This window comes from Pelophylax lessonae (assembly GCF_965119305.1).
Source record: "Pelophylax lessonae genome assembly, chromosome: 13".
Lineage (NCBI taxonomy): Eukaryota > Metazoa > Chordata > Amphibia > Anura > Ranidae > Pelophylax > Pelophylax lessonae.
The window spans coordinates 98015963-98037815 of NC_138780.1; the positions used below are offsets into that span (position 1 = coordinate 98015963).

The 21853-nt window shown below is 44.7% G+C and overlaps 1 protein-coding gene across 1 annotated transcript in view; it reads left to right on the forward strand.

Annotated features, from left to right (window-relative positions):
• Positions 1 to 18688: 18688 nt before the first annotated feature.
• Positions 18689 to 21853, forward strand: part of PRKD1 (protein kinase D1) — a 277377-nt gene continuing 274212 nt past the window's right edge. Inside the window, exon 1 of the mRNA XM_082275698.1 lies at positions 18689 to 19115. Within this exon, the coding sequence (XP_082131824.1) occupies positions 18954 to 19115 (162 nt within the window). The 5' untranslated portion in view covers positions 18689 to 18953. The remainder of the gene's footprint in view (positions 19116 to 21853) is intronic.

Genomic DNA, 21853 nt, shown 5'->3' on the forward strand with positions numbered 1-21853 from the left:
TGTATTATGCAGTCCTGTGCCCAGTGCTCTGTGTATTATGCAGTCCTGTGCCCAGTGATCTGTGTATTATGTAGTCCTGTGCCCAGCACTCTGTGTATTATTTAGTCCTGTGCCCAGCATTCTGTGTATTATGCAGTCCTGTGCCCAGTGCTCTGTGTATTATGCAGTCCTGTGCCCAGTGTTCTGTGTATTATGCAGTCCTGTGCCCAGTGATCTGTGTATTATGTAGTCCTGTGCCCAGTGCTCTGTGTATTATGCAGACCTGTGCCCAGCGCTTTGTGTATTATGCAGTCCTTTGCCCAGCACTCTGAAAAACGTTTAAATTGCAATGAAATTAAAAAAATCAATGCTGTACCAGACCGGTCATGGAGGTTGTGATTAGTAATCGACTGCAGGTCCACTGGGTGAGGTGATCCGATTCCCTAAGGTGGGCTGAGATGGAGGCAATCCAAGGCTTTGTGGAAGCTGAGGTGAACGGGAGCCGAGCCGGGCCAGGCGGCGCTCACCGCATAACGTAATCAGCAACACACAGGCAGGTCAGAAGTTTCGAACCCGGAACTAAACCAGCCCGGAACTAATGAAGGAGAATGTTGCCGTGACAACATGTTTCGCGTGCATGCGCTTTGTCAAGTCACGGAGGGAAAGGCAATGGAAGCATTTAAAGACAGGGATGGGGAGGGGGTGGAACCACCAAATGTCCTCAGCATTCATTAACCCTTCACAACAGAACATTCACCGCCACCGAGTGCATACCTACTATGTCCAGTCCCTCACCACAGTGTCCAAATACAGGAGATGCAGGGCTGCGGGCATGGTACAGGAAATGCAGGGACTGCAGGCATGGTACAGGAGCAGGAGAGGCTGAGTGCATAGTAAAAGAGATGCAGAGGCTGCGGACATGGTGCAGGAGATGCAGGGACTGCGGGCATGGTGCAGGAGATGCAGGGGCTATGGGCATGGTGCAGGAGATGCAGGGGCTGCGGGAATGGTTCAGGAGATGCAGGGGCTTCGGGCATGGTGCAGGAGATGCAGTGCTGCGGGCATGGTACAGGAGATGCAGTGCTGCGGGCATGGTACAGGAGATGCAGGGCTGCGGACATGGTATAGAAGATGCAGGGCTGAGGGCATGGTACAGGAGAATCTCCTGTACTATGTCCACAGCACTGCATCTCCTGATGAGATGCAGGGGCTGCAGAGGGGTCTCACTTACCCATCAAGAGGTGCCTTACATTTAAAAATGGCGCCATCCAGCACTATTACGTCACTGCGCATGCGCTGTCTGCCCGAGAATAGCCGAGCGTGTATGGGCTTTCCCAAACGTCGGTGGCGCATGCGCAGTGTACATGTTGGGCCGGCCACAGCCATTTTTTTACAGGTGGCATTGATGTTCAGCAGGGGGATTTGCCAGCCTACCCCGATAGGCCAGTCTGGGCCCTGCTCCCAACCGTCCCTGATTTGCCGGGACCATCTCGGAATTTCAAGCAAGTCCCGGTACCCTTCCATGTCAGACAGCGTTCCTGCCTTTCATGTCCCAAAGCGTTACTACCTTCCATATGCCATAGTGATCCTTCCTTACTGCCTTCCAATTGCCATAGTGATCCTTCCTGTCATCCGGGTGTCATAGTGATCCTTACTGCTTTCCAGGTGTCATAGTAATCCATCAAGCCTTCCAGGTACCATAATGATCCTTCCTGCCTCCCATATGCCATAGTGATCCTTCCTGCCTCCCATATGCCATAGTGATCCTTTCTGCCTTCCATGTGTCATAGTGATCCTTCCTTCCTGCCTTCCATGTGTCATAGTGATCCTTCCTTCCTGCCTTCCATATGCCATTGTGATTCTTCCTTACTGCTTTACATGTGCCATAGTAACTTCCTTCCTACCTTCCATGTACCATAGCGATCCTTCCTTGTACTAAAGTGATTCTTCCTCCCTTCCATGTATCATAGTGATTCTTCCTTCCTTTTTTCCATGTACCATAGTGACCCTCCTTCCTTTCTTCCATGTACCCATAGTGATCATTCTCCCTGTCTTCCATGTACCACAGTGATCTTTACTCCCTGCCTTCAATGTACCATAGTAATCCTTCCTTCCTTTCTTTCACAAACCATAGTGATCCTTTCCTCTCTCTATCCCTAAGGGTTGATTCAAACTGGTACACAGTGCAGGAAAGGCACGTTCTATGTGCATTCCCCGCACTTGCATGCAACCAAGCTGCCCTTCTGAGACACATGTGGGTGGCATTTTTGTTAATGGCAGCATGTTTGCTGCAGTGTTATGCGGTTTGGTGAGGTACAATTTAAAAAAAAGTAGTGCTGTGCAGAGCATCCCCATTCACTTGAATAGGTTGTGGTCAGAGGGCAGTAGTGCACACCAATGCATCACCCCCCACTGCTGCCTCTGCATCTAAAGGAGGAGCACTTGGCGAGGTAGTAAAGCCTTGTGTTTGAGCCATGGCTTAATTACCCCCTACAACGACTAGTGTGAATGAGCCCTAAGTGTTATGTTGCATATTTTTGACAGTTGAGAGTAGATTTCCTTCTGGTGTACATTAGTTCAAGCAATGCTGCACTATATACAGCAACTAGGCTCATCTTCTTTTTAATCATCCCTATTTAAGCCACTCCCACTGTTAGGGGCAACTTGACCCTGACCATCATTTGCTACTATGTGCTACACGTACTGCAGTACTTATTCTCTGGCTCCATCCCGGGTTCCTCAGTTCCTTTCTAATCCTCTATAAATTCTCTGTCTAATTTAAGTGTATACAAAACCAGATGTATCCCTGAGACTCCAGCTTGTGGCACAGCAATCAAAGCATACTTTACAGATAAAAGGAAGCCCAGGTTTTGTTTAACCTCTGCCCTTAAGCCCCTCCCATTATCATGTTTGTCCACACCAACTTTTTGCGGCTACGCGCCACAGGTCACTTTCCCCCTAAAATGTCCCTCATTCTCAAGTTCAGAAGTTGGGAGTTATGCAAGTGGTTAATTTGCTAATCTATAATTAAACAAAATAAACACTGTTACCATTTTAGATGCATTGCTTAGAGGCATTCTATAAATCAATGGCTGCATTCTGGAAAAGGATGACATGGAGTTCTAAAACATTAGACAGTGATGAAGTTATCTGTCACAGCAACCAGATATTTATAATGACCTAGCACCTATATGGAAGAAAATATTGATTTAAAATTTTTGAAAAGCATTTATGTACAGTATACTGAAAATGATTAGACCTTCATCTAATGCAATTAACAGATAAAAGAATAAAAAAGCTGCTGTAGAATTTTCAAGCAGAATTTTTTTGCTCCTTTGACTGGTAGTGATATTTTGGTCTGATTGGAGCTGCTTCTAAAAGCTGATTGTACAATTTCCTCTATATCTACCATAAATTTTGGAGTGTAAGTGCCTATCGAATTGGATATAAATAAAACCTAAGTTCAGCCAAAATCAAAAACATAAAAATCAGCACAAGGGACATAACTTATGGTCAGTAGGATGTGTCACTTGTGCTGATTCCTCTTCTGTTAGTAGTAATCCTACTCCAGTCAACCCTTCCGGTGCAATCTTCCGGTGCAGCCGGGGGTTGATAAAACTGATGGGCTGTCACAAACTGTCATCAAGAGAGTCTGACTATGCCCATCCTTTCTTCCCAGCTCTGCCATTCGTAGACGCGGTACTACACCTTCTATGCGTAGAACACGATCTTTGAATGGAGCAGGAAGACTTTTCAGCTGTCCTCTATTCATAGATCCTGGTCCTTTCAAGCTGTATTTGGCAGGATGGAGCAGGATTACTACTAACAGCAGAGTGATCAACACAGGAGACACATCCTTCCAACTGTAAATTATGTCCCTTTTGCTGATGTTTCTGTTTTTGATCTCTGCTGCATTTAGACTTTAAAGTGATATTAAAGAACACGTTTATAATGTATTTCAGATGCTATTAAAATAACTTACATTTTCTGATGCTTCTTTTTGTATTCCCTCTTGCTTTCTATCCAAAATGAGCTTGCTCCTGGGTTCTGGTCCCAATGTCTGGTTTGAGGGTGGCTGCTTTCCCTTGTAGGGACCCATTGAGCTACCTGTGGGTGCACATTTACAAATGCCCTGTGCATTCACATTTCCAACTGCTTACGTCCATTGAAAGAGATAGCCCTGGCGGCAAGCCACTCCCCTTCTGCCCCTCCTCCTCCCTGTGAATAATTTTCAGTCCCTAGTGAACTGTGGGTCACCCTATGAAGCACTCAGGGCACGCATTCCACTATCCAGATGTTCGGGAAAGCAGCACTGTGGACCAGGAGTCGTTATTGGCAAAACAGTAGAGCTGTCCATACACAGAATGTTAGCCGGTTCCTGATGAAGCAGTGGGGGATCCCATGGGCACCCTTTCAACTGATATCTTATAATCTGAAAATCAAAGGAGCCAAGTAGAAGGTTCCTGGCTGAACAACAGCTGCATCTAAATAGAACAGCTACTGTTGGAGTATTCTGACAACTCCAAGTTCTGCCTGTCCGAATACAATAGCTGGCAAGGGATTTTCCTCCATCAAAACTATTTAGCATGGATGGGAGATTTGATAGATTCCTCGCTGAATTGAAAAAAATCTCATGGTGTATGGCTAGTTTTATACTCAGATTTTATAGCTTTTTGCCTAGCAGCAGATAAAATACACAGTGGCCTGATACAGCAGCTATGGGACCTGGGCCTGTCAAGAGACTCTATACAATATTATAATAAACATTACCCAACCTGTAAAAGGATGATCCTTGCTGGGATGTATGGACCACTTTTGCATGCATTCATTTAGTCTCAGTTAGCATAGTTCTAGTAGGGGTAAAAGAGAGGACTTAGGGCTCATTCACACCATGTCCATTGAGCTGCGTTCATCTGCATAGCTCAATGCATGCTAAGCGCAAGAGTATGTAGCAAGGTTTCCAGGCCTATGGCCTGATGTGAGTCTGCCATTAGTACCGGAATCCTCTCCAGCCCATGTGAACTGAGTCCCCAGGTATGACAACTGAAGCAGCGACAACTCTGGCATCTTTGTTTGTGGTTTTTATTGGAATTAGGGGATGGGAGAAGGGAATGAGTGGGATACTCCTTGAGGCTTAACTAATTACAATTGGGACTTTATTTCCGAAATGCCAGTTGGCGCTTCCTTTGAAGCCAGCCGGGGCCAGCCAACGCTCACCGACACTGAGAACACTCTGTAGAACAAAAGAAGTGCTGAATCCTTGACTTATAGTCCAGAAGATCCAAGACTGAGAACTGTAGAACTCCTGACACTGTTGTACTGTGAAAGTCACTGAATACTTTCCCCCCGCCTGGCACAGCTTGAGGTAGTATGTAGTAGAACTCTGTATAGCTGTCACTTTAACTGGCACGCACTATACAATTCAGTGCCCAAACTGCAGGTGCCCCCTTTTGACCTTGAACTCTTCAGGGTCCACTGACTATGTACCCCCTCTGTAGCTTCAGGGTACCCCCTTTACAGCTAGCTGACACTGGATCCCAGAACCTCTTCAGGAGTGGTCTCCTCTAACACTTCAGGCAGACCCCCAGGGGCAATCCTCAGTACTCACTTCCTGTGTAGGCTTTCCTGGGACTGGACCCCTCTCGCTCTCCGCTGGTTCTCGGCACACCGGATTCCCTCAGCTCAACTCAGCACTCTCTGGATTCTCAGATGACACCCCAAGATATCCGCTTCCTCTGACAGGAAGAGAGACAGCCGTTCTCTGCCTCCTGGGACTCTGCTCCCGCCAAAGACGCTGAGTCATGCATCCCCTTCAGACTTATACCCTCCCCCAGAATCCTCTGGGCAGAATCTGCCTTCTGGGGTAGATACAATTCTAAATGTATCTCTGATTGGGTTTCCTCCAGAAGCCTCCGACAGAACCAATGGGGATACTCATCTTCTCAAGAGACACACTAGGGAGCCCTGACAATCTACCTGACAAAAGAAACATGGCCCTGCTGTTAGGCAGACAAGGCCTACTATGCCTAGCACTTACCTGTAGGGTGCTACATGTGCAAAAGAAAAAAACGAACTTCTAACTTCAGGCAGACCCCCAGGGGCAATCCTCAGTACTCACGACCTGTGTAGGCTTTCCTGGGACTGGACCCCTCTCTCTCTCTCCGCAGGCTCTCGGCACACCGGTGAAAACAAAAAAGAAAATATTGCGCTAACCATAAAGATAAGCTGCTAACACAAACAACTGACAAAAAATTGTTGAACAAAGAACTAGGTAAAAAAGTGCAGCGCTAATAAAACAGGCAGTGTATGGAGAACACATGAAAAATGGATATGTATAAAAACAGTCCAAAATAATTTCAAGCTGGAATATACATAAATCAACAGTTCCAAGTGATAGGAGTGACAAAAATTGTCCAGTTAAGCAGTGGGTGATCACAGTGCTCAGCAGATCCCGACACCAACAGGGAATGGAAATATTAAATGCTCACCAGAAAGGTAGGACTCAGGATGCCATATAGCACCTGGGACAAAACAGCTTGGTATGATGTCAGTGGGAAATCCAAAACGATATAATATCCATGGATGCTCTAGTGAAATCTTGTAGCAGATATAGCGTCACACCAAAAACTCCCATTCGGCCAAGAGGTTGCAAAATGAACCAAAAAGGAGCAAAATGTAGTGTAATACTGCTAAAATTTATTTAAAAAATATACCAAAATAGATTTACAGACATCCCATGGATTTGTGCATGTCAGAGATACATAGGTAGGCTGTCAGTGGTGTGGCCTTGACGCGTTTCAGCAAATATGCCTTATTCATAAGATATTGCCAGCCAAATGTCCAAATGGACCTATATTTATAGTGTAGTATTAGATCGTATCCCCCCTGTCAAAAGGCTGCCCTGTCACTCAACGCCAAGCCCCAAAATGGCATCAGCGTGCATTTCCAAGCCTCAACTTCGTCATGGCCAAATGACGTGACATCACTTCCAGGGGCAAACCGGAAGTGCCGTATGAATCGCGTCATATGCGCAAGTACGGCCGCGAAAAACAGGCAACAGGAAGATTTCGGGGGGGAACTCGGCACACCGGATCCCCTCAGCTCATCTCAGCATGCTCTGGACACTCAGGCGACACCCTGAGACATCCACCTTCCTCAGACAGGAGGAGAGACAGCCGCACTCTCCTTCCTCGGACTCTGCTCCTGCCAAAGACACTGTGCCAAGCACTTCCCCCCAAACTTATACCCACTCCCAGAATCCTTTGCAGCCTAATCTGCCTTTTGGGGTAGTTACAAGCTGGGATGTGTCCCCTGATTGGGCTTCCGACACTGCCCTATGAGAAGCCTCTCACAGGAGCCAGTGGGGATACTTCTCCCCTCAACAGGCACATCTGGAAGCCCTGACCCCCCACCCCCCACAAGCTAAATAAATCACAGCAGACAAGGCCCACTATACATTTTACCTTACCTAGGGTGCTACAAGTACATAGAAAATGACTGGTTTCTGTGTGCCCATTTCACACTATGGTACTGCACTGAGGTGAACTGCACAAAAACTGGGGCTTTTATAGGGGTAGTGACCACCACTGTCACTGAACTATTATAGGGGTAGTGACCACCACTGTCACTGGGACTATTATAGGGGCATTGGCCACCACTGTAAAAGGGCTTTTATAGGGACACTGGCCACCACTGAAATAGAGCTATTATGGGGGGCAATAACTATCACTTTCATGGGAGCTACTAAAGGGGGCAATAACCACCAGTTTCATGGAGGTTATTATAGGGGGCACTAACCACCACTGTCATGGGGGCTATTATAGGGGTTCTGACCACCACTGTCATTGGGGCTAATATCAGTGGCACTAACCACCACTGTCACTGGGAGTTATTATAGGGGGCAATGACCACCATTGTCAGGGGGGCTATTATAGGGGGCACTGACCACCACTGCCATTGGGGCTAATATAGGGGCACTGACCACCACTGAAATGTGGGCTTTTATAGAGAGCACTGACCTCCACTGTAATGGAGGCTATTATAGCCGTCAATGACCCCCACTGTAATGGAGGCTATTATAGCGGGCAATGACCCCCACTGTAATGGAGACTATTATAGGGGCACTGACCAACACTGTAATGGAGGCTATTATAGGGACACTGACTACCACTGTAATGGGGGCTATTATAGGTGGCACTGCTCACCACTGTAATTGAGGCTATTTTAGGGGCACTGACTACCACTGTCATTGGGGCTAATTTAGATGGCACTGACCACCACTGTAATGGAGGCTGTTAAAGGGGCACTGACTACCACTGTAATGGGAGTTATTATAGGGGCAATGACCACCATTTTCAGGGGGGCTATTATAGGGGGCACTGATCACCACTGTAATGGGGGCTATTATAGGGGGCAATGACAACAACTGTAATGGAGGTTATTTATGGGGGGCAATGACCACCACTGTAATAGAGGCTATTATAGGGGGCAATGACCTCCACTGTAAAGGAGGCTATTATAGGGGGGGGGGAATGACCACCATTGTCATTGGGGCTATTATAGGAGCATTGACCACCTCTGTAATGGAGGCTATTATAGGGGCACTAACAACCACTTTCATGGGGGCTATTAAAGGGGCATTGGCCGCCACTGTAAAATTGGTTCTTAGGCCCCTTTCACACGATCGGATGGATCAGGTCTGCCTGTCCATTTTTCAGGCGGACCTGATCGGGCCTCCCATTCTCCTCTATGTCCGCTGACACCTGCCTGGCATCCGATCCGACACGATCTGCTAAAAACAGACGGATGGCGATAAGTTTGCCATCCGTCAAGCGGTTTCGGGTCGGATGAAAATGGACTGTCCATTTTCATCTGACCCCCTCATAGAGGAGAGCAGAACTCTGACAGGTCCGTCTTTACACAGTGAGCGGAGACGGAGCTGTCATCCATCTGCTCAGGGGAGATCAATAAAGCGATCCCAGCTGAGCTAGCGGAGTCCGCTGAGCCGATCCATCCTGTGTGAAAGGGGCCTTAATGACAATAAAGCATCAGCTATAAAACCTTGGCATATTTTCTAATTTCTTTCAAGAAAATGAAACAAACCAATAGCACTGGAGATGTGTATGTACTGTAAATCCAACCAATAAAATCACAAATAAGCTTGAACATGTTACTATAATTTCAAAAGTCACTTTTATTATTTTTTAATTTGTGGTTTTTATTAAAAAAAAAAAAAGCATGGTTATCCTGCCATAAATGCTCAGCACTTCCTGTTATAGAATGGAGACACTCTGTCCCTTTCTCACTTTCTTACACAAAGTAAAAAAAAAGTTCACCCTACTCAACCCCCTACGTCCCCACCTGTGCGCTTTTTTGTGCATTTTCTGTTTTTTTTTAGAAGCCCAATACAGTTAATTTAACATGGTTACCTATGGTCCACGTGCTATATGTTTTTCAGCCGGTGCTTTTTTGGAAAGGGTCGGGGACAATTTTTCTCACAGCAGATTGTGTTTTGCGTGTAAGGCCCCGTTCACATAGCAGCGACGCTACTTCCCGGGGCGACCTCCGAGGTCGCGGTGTGAGCAGCGCGCCGCGACCTCGAAGCGGCCGGCACGGACTTCATAACATTGAAGTCTATGACGGTCGCTCCGGGTCGCCCCAAAGAAGCTCCGGACCCTTTTTCTAAGTCGGAGCGACTTGTGTCGCTCCTATTAGAACGGGTCCACAGCTTCTCTATGGAAGGCGACCTACGGCGACCTGTGAGGCGACCAGGTCGCCTCACAGGTCGCCCCAGTGTGAACGGGGACTCATAGACTTCAATAGAGTCGCACAAGAATCGCAAGTGTTGCATTTTTGGTGTGTTTTTTAATGTATTTTTTTGGGGGTTTTTTTCACCTTTAAAAACATTGTAAATAGCTGGTTGCTAAAGAGCACGCCAGGAAGCCAGATGCCACATGCTTAACAACTGATAATTCATCAGCTGTCAGAGAGGTTTCCTGCTGACAGCTGAATGTAAAAAAAAAAAATTGCAGGCTAAAACATTTGTGAAAAACAAATGGTGTGGAGTAGACATGTGCAGAACGAAATAATTTGTTTAGTTTTGATGCAGTATTGAAATAAATTTGCTTAGTTAGATTCATTACATTTGTTTCATTCATTTTCGAGAATTAGTTTCGTATTTGAAAAAATCTGACCGCATACGAAAAAAAAAAAAAATCTAACTGGTATTTGAATCTGAAAATGCATTTGAATGAAAAATGTTTTCTATTTAAATGCAGCTGTTCAATTAGGCTATTATTGCTGACTGTCTGACAATTTGAAAACTAGAACAAAATAGGATAAAATAGAAAAAAAATGTAAAACCATTTTCCAATGTTTGAATTTCGAATAGAATAGAATAGAAAATCAAAAGAATATAATAGAAAGAATATAACGGTTATATTCTTTCTATTTCATGTTATTCTATAGTAATTGTTTTTCTATTCTATGCTCTTATTTTTTATTCTATTTTATTATTTTCTATTCGAATCCTTTCTTTTTAAATTTATTCTATTCAAAATCTGAATTTCTGAAGATGATTGTATTCTTTTTTATTCTATTCTATTGCTTTTCTTTTCTGTTATTTTCTATTGTTTTCTATTTTTTTCTAATCAAATTCATTCTATTCAAAATTCGAATTTCTGAAGATGGTTGGGTTATATTCTTTCTATTTTTTCTATTCTATTCTATTAAGCAAAAATAGTGCAATACTGTGAACTTGTCCAATAATAATATGTAAAAGTCCCAAAATCCAGTGAAAATGATAGTCCCACAACCATTGTGATCAACAAACACCTGTGTGTGCATACCGGCTCACCAGCCACAGTGGTAAGGGACGTCAACATCAGATAAAACCAGGTAAACCAAGTAAAATCAAGCACTCCCCATAGGAAGTCCACGCTATACACTCCCGTACCCTGCCCTTAGCACACACAGCCTACGCTGCACACACCTGACTCCCAGCACCGCACTCTCAGGCACTCGGTACTGGGAGGCAGGCTTCCTGGTTTTATCTGATGTTGAGCTTTCCTTACCACAGTGGCTGGTGAGCCGGAATACATACAGGAGTTTGTTGACCACTCTAACAGGGGGTCACACGAGATCTGGTAAGCAGGATTTGAGTGTGAGAGGTGTCACTCGGTCTACATCAGGATCTCCTACTTATCACGACGGTTGTGGGACTATCATTTTCCCTGGATTTTGGGACTTTTACATATGATTATTGGACAATTTTTTCACAGCGCTGCATCATTTTCACTTTATATTTGTTGTGTTTTTGTATCGTGAACACAGTGTTCAGCAGCTTTTTAAGTTTTATTCTGGCGTAGATTTTGTTTTGATTCATTTATTTATATTCTATTATTTTTCTATTCTATTCTATTATTTTATTTTAGATTCTATTGTTTTGGATTTCATTCTGCACTGTGACAGATGTTCATGGGACACTGTGGTACAATGTGACAGATGTTGATGACACACTTGTATACTGTGACAGATGTTGATTGGGCACTGTTGCATTGTGACAGATGTTGATGGGTGCACTGGTACCCTGTGGCAGATGTTGATGGGGCACTGGTACCCTGTGGCAGGTGTTGATGGGGCACTGGTACCCTGTGGCAGGTGTTGATGGGGCACTGGAACTCTGTGGCAGGTGTTGATGGGGCACTGCTACCCTGCAGCAGATGTTGATAAGGCACCGGTACTCTGTGACATATGTTTATGGGACAATAGTACACTAGGACAGATGTTGATGGGGCACTGGTACCCTGTGGCAGATGTTAATGGGGCACTGGTACCCAGTGGCAGGTGTCGATGGGGCACTGGTACCCAGTGGCAGGTGTCGATGGGGCACTGGAACTCTGTAGCAGGTGTTGATGGGGCACTGTGATAAATGTTGATGGGACAATAGTACACTATGTCAGATGTTAATGGGCACTTGTACTCTGTAACAGATGTTAATGGGACAATAGTACACTATGACAGATGTTGATGGGGCACTGGTACTCTGTGACAGATGTTGATGAGGCACTGGTACCCTGTGGCAGATGTTGATAGGGCACTGGTACTCTGTGACAGATGTTGATGGGACAATGGTACACTATGACAAAAGTTGATGGGGCACTGTGAGAGATGTGCATGGAGCACTGTGGTACCCTGTAACAGATGTTGATGGGACAATGGTATACTGTGACAGATTTTGATGGGGCACTGGGGGTACACTGTGGTAGATGTTAATGGCGTATTGGTACCCTGTGACAGATGTTGATGGGGCACTGGTAAACTGGGACAGATGTTGATGGGGCATTGGTGCACTGTGACAGATGTTGATGGAACAATGGTACACTATGACAGATGTTAATGGGGCATAACTGTTATATTCTTTCTATTTTATACGTTGCTATTGTATTCTTTTCTGTTCTAGTCTTTTGTATTATTTTCTATTCTATTCTAATCTTTTCTATTCAAATTCATTCTATTGAAATTCAAATTTCCGATAGAATGAATTTGAATAGAAAAGATTAGAATAGAATAGAACAGAAAAGAATAGAAAATAAGAGAATAGACTAGAAAAACAATAGAACAGAATAGAATAAAATAGAAAGAATATAAAACCATCTTTCGAAATTAAAATTTTGAATAGAATAAAATCGAATTAAATTTTAAAAGATTAGAATAGAATAGAAAAGAGTAGAATAGAACAGAGAATAGAATAGAAAATCAATAGAATAGAATAAAATAAAATAGAAAGAATAGAACGGTTATATTCTATTTAATACTATTCTATTAATTGTTTTCAATTAATTTCTATTCTATTCTTTTAATTTCTATTCTAATCTTTTCTATTCAAATGCATTATATTAGAAATTCAAATCTCTGAACATGGTTTATTCTTTTATATTTTATTTTCTTTCTTCTATTGTTTTTCTATTCTATTCTATTCTCTTATTTTCTATTCTATTATTTTCTGTTATTTTGGATTCTATTTTTTTGGTTTCTATTCTAATCTATTAGAATAGAATTCAAATTCGAACTTAGAAGATAGGCATATTCTATTTCTATTTTATTCTAATAACTGCTATTGTTTTCTTTACTATTCTTGAAGAAAAAGCTAAAGATAGGCACTCTAAGTTCTACCCCTAATCTCACACGAATTATTGAAAAAAGTGTCTTAAAATTGTGGGAGTATGCCGGTAAAGTAACTACTGGAACCACTGAGATAAAAACCTGATTTATACTCAGCCACCCAACACAACAAATGTTCTGTATGAATATAAAGGATACTCTTTGGGCTGCAATAAATTTGATCTTTAATAATTCAAAAAATCACAGGACAAAGAGTCTTTACAAAAGTACAAATTATTAAAATAGTACCAAAACTCACATCACACACACCTAATAAAATACACTCAACCACCCCTAACACTCCATATATTCCATTGGGCCCATGTCCATAAGTTATGAGAAACAAATAAAGAAAAAAGGAAAAAATGAGCAAAAATAAAGAATTCATTGACTTGGCGATGGTGTACTCATAATAGGGAAATAGACCTAGGAAAATGGAGGAACTCCGTGTTGATAAAGGACAAACTGATTAGTTATTCAATAGGTGTGATGGAAAGTCTCATTTGCATTGATAGCTTATTGTTGTAGAAAGATGAGGATATGACCTTGATTAGTTCATAATTGTTGAATAGATCACATCTGTTGTGGAGGAAAGATCTGTATGTGGTCCAGAGGAGGTATATTGTTCACCTAAGAGCAATGTCAAAGGGTAGACCAGAAACATCCGATCTGTAGTTTCAAAGAAAGCTATGTGAACAAGAAGCCTCCCTCACACATTCAGGTACAGTGCCTTGCAAAAGTATTCATCCCCTGGAATTTTTACCTATTTTGTTACATTACAGCCCTAAGTCCAAACTATTTTTTAGAAATAGAAAAGAGAAAATTGGCATGTGCATATGTATTCACCCCCTTTGTTATGAAGCCCATAAAAAGCTCTGGTGCAACCAATTACCTTCAGAAGTCACACAATTAGTGAAATGATGTCCACCTGTGTGCAATCTAAGTGTCACATGAGCTGTCATTGCATATACACTCCTGTTTTGAAAGGCCCCAGAGGCTGCAACACCTAAGCAAGAGGCACCACCAACCAAACACTGCCATAAAGACCAAAGAACTCTCCAAACAAGTAAGGGTCAATGTTGTTGAGAAGTACAAGTCAGGGTTAGGTTATAAAAAAATATCCAAATCTTTGATGATCCCCAGCAGCCCCATCAAATCTATCATAACTAAATGGAAAGAACATGGCACAACAGCAAACCTGCCAAGAGACGTCTGCCCACCACCCACCAAAACTCACGGACCAGGCAAGGAGGGCATTAATCAGAGAGGCAGCACAGAGACCTAAGGTAACCCTGGAGGAGCTGCAGAGTTCCACAGCAGAGACTGGAGTATCTGTACATAGGACGACAATAAGCTGTACGCTCCATAGAGTTGGGATTTATGGCAGAGTGGCCAGAAGAAAGCCATTACTTTCAGTAAAAAACAAAATGGCATGTTTTGAGTTTGCGAAAAGGCATGTGGGAGACTCCCAAAATGTATGGAGGAAGGTGCTCTGGTCTGATGAGACTAAAACTGAACTTTTCAGCCATCAAAGAAAATGCTTTGTCTGGCGCAAACCCAACACATCACATCACCCAAAGAACACCATCCCCACAGTGAAACATAGTGGTGGCAGCATCATGCTGTGGGGATGTTTTTCAGCAGCCGGGACTAGGAAACTGGTCAGAGTTGAGGGAAAGATGGATGGTGCTAAATACAGGGATATTCTTGAGCAAAACTTGTACCACTCTTTGCGTGATTTGAGGCTAGGATAGAGGTTCACCTTCCAGCAGGACAATGACCCCAAACACACTGCTAAAAGCAACACTTGAGTGGTTTAAGGGGAAACATGTAAATGTGTTGGAATAGCCAAGTCAAAGCCCAGACCTCAATCCAATAGAAAATCTGTGGTCAGACTTAAAGATTGCTGTTAACAAGGGCAAACCATCCAACTTGAAGGAGCTGGAGCAGTTTTGCAAGGAGGAATGGGCAAAAATCCCAGTGGTAAGATATGGCAAGCTCATAGAGACTTATCCAAAGCGACTTGGAGCTGGATGGAAAAAACATCTTCAAAGTTGTGGGCATGTTCTTTAAATTAAATGATGCAAATCCTCAAGCAATCCATGTTAATTCCAGGTTGTGAGGTAACAAAACACGAAAAATGCCAAGGGGGGTAAATACTTTTGCAAGGCACTGTATATTAGTCCATTGGGTATCTTCAAAACAATCAAAGAAAGGACCCTCAGTTCACACAGTTGGATGGCGAGAGTATACTTATCCATCCAGTTCATAGAAGCGTTGAAGCCATCAATTGTCATGCAGGTGAATACATCTCCCAAATGTCCACAGTCCATGATTCCTTTACCAAAAAGGGCTGGCAGGAGGGGGGGGGATAGTGTATACACCTGACCGGTTTCGCCGGACATAGGCTGGCTGCTTCAGAGGCAAAGTAGTGAATGACTTTGTCCCCATGTGTTATATGCTATGTCTATCAATTGTTTGAATATGGCCGCCACACCATGCCGCGTTTGCACAAACGAACACAATGGCGAAAAAGCGAGCAAAAGCGCCATTCCCTGCATTATGATGACGCCAGCATGTATGCACGGAAGCACCAGACATGACAACCACATCTCCAAATCCACTAATGTCCCCGTAAAAGGGGAGACAGCAAAGGTAAAATGGAAAAAATTCGTATACGCATATATAAATGTTAACCATAGCATGATCAATGCATTCATACACATGGCAATCATGTCTGCCTAGCAACAATTTGACATCCAATGCTCAGACTCATCTGTTTGAGAAAATGCAGTATATAATTTCCCACAATGTCTGCACAAGTGAGTATTATATATTAGGTTATACATTCAACAAATATATATATATATATATATATATATATATATATATATATATATATATATATATATATATTCAAATATATTTTTGAATATATCTTTGAATATATTTTTGAATGTATATATATATATTTTTGTTAAATGTATAACCTAATATATAATACTCACTTGTGCAGACATTGTGGGAAATTATATACTGCATTTTCTCAAACAGATGAGTCTGAGCATTGGATGGCAAATTGTTATATGTTGCTAGGCAGACATGATTGCCATGTGTATGAATGTATTGATCATTCTATGGTTAACATTTATTTATGCATATACGGATTTCTTTGCTGTCTCCCCTTTGCTGTCTCCTTACATTCGGATTAGATTACATTCGTTATTATTGTAATTTTGTAAGTCGGATACATTCGAATTTTCTGAATATCGAAAAATTCATCCAAATTTCAATTCAGAATGAAACAAACTGCACATGTCTAGCGTGGAATCCCCCCCGATCCATACCATGGTATAAATTTGGAGTGAACCCCATACCAAAAAAAAAATAAAAAAATCCATACTAGACCCTTATCCGAGCATGCACCTCCTGAACCATACCGGGCCACATGCCCCCAACAATGGAGGGTGCTTTGGAGCGGGGGGGGGGCAGTAATTATTTTTTATACATTCAGCTAATAGCTGATGTGTCATCGGTTGTAAGGGACATGGGTGCTGGCTTCCCAACCCACTCATTACCAACCAGCTATATACAGTGTCTTTAACCACTTGGCGACCGCCGCATGACTATTTACTGCGGCGGTCAGCCCCTCACAGGCAGAGCGACCTAGTACTACATCGCTAGCCTGTGAGGGTCTAGGGAGCGAGCGCACGCCCCTGGAGGCACGCTCCCGCGTGGTCACGGACCCCCCGCACGTGTGACCGGCGGACCCGGTCACTCGCGATCGTCGGTGGAGAGGGAGAAAGGCAGGCGGCTAATGTAAACAAGCCGCCTGTCATTCTCCCTGGTGTATGAATGGTGATCATACGGTTCTATTATGTAGAACCGTTGATCACTGTTCATACATCTCAAGCCACAGCCAATCACAGTTAGAATCACGCCCCTAGGGACACACATAGCCCCTCCCTCTCGAAAAAAGTTAACCCCTTCACTGCCAGTGTAATTTTACAGTAACAGTGCATATGTATAGCACTGATTACTGTAGAAATGTCAATGGTAACCCCAAAAGTGTCAAAAATGTCAGTCAAGGGTCCGATCTGTCCGCCGCAATGTCGCAGTACCGCAAATAAAATCGCAGATCGCCGCCATTACGTGTTAAAAAAAAAAACAACAAAAATGACAAAAATCTTTCCCTTTGTTAGTAAACGCGATAACTTTTGCGCAAACCAATCAAAATACGCTTTTTGAGATTTTTTTTTACCAAACATATGTAGCATAAAACAAATTGGCCGAAAATGTTAAAAAATTTTGATTTTTACATTTTTTTGGGGGAATTTCATATAAAAAAAAAATGTGAAAAATATTGTTATTTTTGCAAAATTGATGCTCTTTTTTTGTTTATAGCGCATGATCAAAAAATCACACAGGTGATCAAATACCACCAAAAGAAAGCTCTGTTTGTGGGAAAAACAGGACGTCAAATTAGTTTGGGTACAGCGTCGCACGACCGCGCAATTGTCCGTTAAAGTCACCCAGTGACGAATCGCAAAATAGGCCCTGGTCAGGAAGGGGGTAACATCTTCTGGGGCTTAAGTGGTGAAAGGGGGAAAAAAAACGCAAAACTCATCAAAAACGCTATATTTGCGTTTCTGGTATGACTCCATTCAAGTCTATTGCACACTCAATGCAATCTGCTGCTGGAAAAAAGTCCTAGACCCTTTTCAAAAACACATTGGCTGAAAAACGCATAGGTGTTAACGTGTACACATGTTAAATGGACTGTAGTGAAAAACTGAAAATGCACAAAGGTGTGAACGTAGGGCTACTCCAGAAGTATATAATAAGTTTGGAAATTCTAGAGAAATGCCTAAACAATGCATTACAATTTAACTAAACCCATTTGATTTTAGTCAACTAAAATGTACTGGAGATCAGTGTTCGTTTTGTCGGCTAAATTAACACTTTTTTAGTCAACTAAAATACGACTAAAACTAAAATAATTCAAATGACTAAAATACGACTAAAACTAAAATGGCATTTTTGTCCAAAAGACTATGACTAAAACTAAATCAAAATTTGATGTCAAACTTAACACTGCATTTTAAGGCCTGTTGGGTGTTTGGCCAGCTTTTCTAAACTCCTTTCTCCTGGCAATGTGCCCACAGCTTCATTTTTTAAATGTATTTAGGTGAGTTTAGACATATTTAAGTGAGTCAGTTGTTTTGGCCTTCATTTATTTATATTAATTTATTCTGCCCATTAAAATGAATGAATGCTCCAGCACTAAACATGCCTAGAGTTTAGGTGTGGAGCTGATCTGATATAAAATGTGCCCATCCTATGACAGGCAAAGCATGCAGAGTTTGATCTTCCACACCAGCAGTACAGCACCCCCCCCGATCCGTGTCCCCTGTCAGCTCTGATCTCTTCCTGTGTCACCGGCAGCAGGCGGGGAGCTCCCCTCTGGGCGTGCGGGATGCAGTGACGCACTCCTTCCAGCAGGGGGGCCGTGCGAGTTGCGGTGTCGCCGTTCGTCCAGCAGGGGGCCCCCGCCTAGTCAGGCAGTGTGTATGTGTGTGAGTGCGGTGTGTGTGGGCGCCGCTCGGACTTGTTGTTGGTGAAAGTTTTTCTGGGAGGAAAGAGGCGGCGGTGTGCTCGGTGTAAGCCGGCGGGGAGCCGGGGCTGTGCTGGGAAGGACATGTGCGGGTGACTCTCCGGCCTGTATGCGGCTCTGAGTGTCGGGGTGCCGCCTGTGTGAGTGTCACTGACCCGTGTCCCCCTCCGCTGTCTCCCGCTGGCGGGCCCAGCTGTCTATGAGCGCCCCCCCGGTCATCCGGCCGCCCAGCCCCGCGGGCCACGGCCTCTCCCTCCAGATCCAGATCGGCCTGAGCCGGGAGCCTGTCGTCCTGCCAGAACCCGGGGAGCTGAGCCTGGGGGCCGTCAGAGAGATGGCCTGCTCCATCGTGGACCAGAAGGTGAGGCCTCCGGACTGTCCTGTGTGTTGTCCTGTGTGTGTACCGGGCTGTCTGTCCTGTGTGTTGTCCTGTGTGTGTACCGGACTGTCAGCAACTTCTCTGCCTGTACCCCACTCATCATTCACCTTCCCCTCCATCACTGACATCCCCCTCCATCACTGACACCCCCCCCTCCATGTCTTCCCCCATCACTGACACCCCCCCCTCCATGTCTTCCCCCATCACTGACACCCCCCCTCCATGTCTTCCCCCATCACTGACACCCCCCCCCATGTCTTCCCCCATCATTGACACCCCCCCTCTATGTCTTCCCCCCATCACTGACACCCCCCCCCCTCATGTCTTCCCCCATCACTGACACCCCCCCCTCCATGTCTTCCCCCATCACTGATACCCCCCCCTCCATGTCTTCCCCCATCACTGACACCCCCCCTCCATGTCTTCCCCCATCACTGATACCCCCCCCCTCCATGTCTTCCCCCATCACTGATACCCCCCCCCCTCCATGTCTTCCCCCATCACTGACATCCCCCCCTCCATGTCTTCCCCCATCACTGACATCCCCCCCTCCATGTCTTCCCCCATCACTGACATCCCCCCCTCCATGTCTTCCCCCATCACTGACATCCCCCCCTCCATGTCTTCCCTCATCACTGACATCCCCCCCTCCATGTCTTCCCCCATCACTGACATCCCCCCCCTCCATGTCTTCCTCCATCACTGACACCCCCCCCTCCATGTCTTCCTCCATCACTGACATCCCCCTCCTCCATGTCTTCCGCCATCACTGACACCCCCCCCTCCATGTCTTCCCCCATCACTGACATCCCCCCTCTCCATGTCTTCCTCCATCACTGACACCCCCCCTCCATGTCTTCCCCCATCACTGACACCCCCCCCCTCCATGTCTTCCTCCATCACTGACACCCCCCTCCTCCATGTCTTCCCCCATCACTGACACCCCCCCCTCCATGTCTTCCCCCATCACTGACACCCCCCCCCCCTCCATGTCTTCCTCCATCACTGACACCCCCCCCCCTCCATGTCTTCCTCCATCACTGACACCCCCCTCCTCCATGTCTTCCTCCATCACTGACACCCCCCTCCTCCATGTCTTCCTCCATCACTGACACCCCCCCTCCATGTCTTCCTCCATCACTGACATCCCCCCCTCCATGTCTTCCTCCATCACTGACACCCCCCTCCTCCATGTCTTCCTCCATCACTGACACCCCCCTCCTCCATGTCTTCCCCCATCACTGACACCCCCCTCCTCCATGTCTTCCTCCATCACTGACATCCCCCCCTCCATGTCTTCCTCCATCACTGACATCCCCCCCTCCATGTCTTAACCCGTCACACTGGGGCCCTCTCCCTTGATGTCCTGGCTGATAACAGGGATGGAAAGTAAATCTAAACCCCGTTCCATAATATCTGCTTTTCATTAAAAAAAAAAAAAAAAAAGTTGTTCATTTCAGGAATATGTTTTCTAATCTGCAGCTCTGGTTGAAATAATAACTTGTGATCCCGCCATGGAGGTCCTCCATACACTTCCTGCTTTGGGGTGACAGCTGGTCTCCATGGTTACCCAGGAATGATGTGTAGGGAAGATTGGAGTCAGTGCATATAGACAGGAAGTGGCTGGAGGAGTCCAACTGCACTCAGGTGAAGAAATAAAAGGAATTGTTCATGGCGGACATTGCTTCAGTCATGTAATCCAGTGCGGGTTTAGATCTGCTTCAGTCATGTCATCCAGTGTGGGTTTAGATCTGCTTCATATCCATGTTTTGTATTAGAATTTTCATTAGATGGTTTCAAGTCCATTCGTTGCCAAGTCTGAGTGTCTTGATGTCACATCATCATCATTATTATTATTATTGTACCTCCTGCAGGCCAGGCTTTATTTGGAGTCCATAATCAGTTTTTATTGCATGCTTTAAATATGTGAGATATTTTGTGATCAGTCTGCTATGGAAGCCGGTTTCCAGATATATTCTTTGTCATCAGTTTGTGTAAATGATGTAACCTATAAAAACAGCATTCATGATGATCTAATATAGAGAGCCTTGCATTGTTCTTGTACAGCATTGATCCTCTGTGTGCGATGGTAAAGGTTTGTGTTCCATTGCTGTACACATAACCCAGCTTGTATGTTTTGTGTGACAGTGCTGTGTGACCCCTCCTGAGAGGTCACTTCTTGGTGTTCTGTCCCACCTGTCTGGCACCTGTTCTGTTGAGGTGAAGAATTGTTCTATCTTTTACCTGCTTCATAAAGCAATGCTGTTCTGAAAAGCCTTCCAAGTGCCATTGTGATAATACTAGATCCCTACAATTCCTTAAGGCCCCTTTACACATGCGGACCATTCAGATCCACCTGTCAGTTTTTTGGGCGTATCTGAACGGATGCCCCATGCATCTCTATGGGGTATCGGATGTCAGTGGAGACATGTCCGCTAACATCCGATCCTGTCCGTCAAATCTGGACGGATGGAAACCCTATCTGTCTGGCGGATTGGATCGGATGAAAAAGGACAGGCGGTCCGTTCTCATCAGATTCCCCCATAGAGGACAGCGGGGATCTGACAGCTCTGTCACCACACACAGAGCAGAGACAGCGCTGTCATCCGCCTGCTCAGCGGGGGGATCAGTGGATTGATCCCCCGCTGAGAAAAACGGAGCTGACAGTGTGAAAGTAGCTTAAAGCTGTACTCCAGGCAAAATCACCAGTACAATACAAA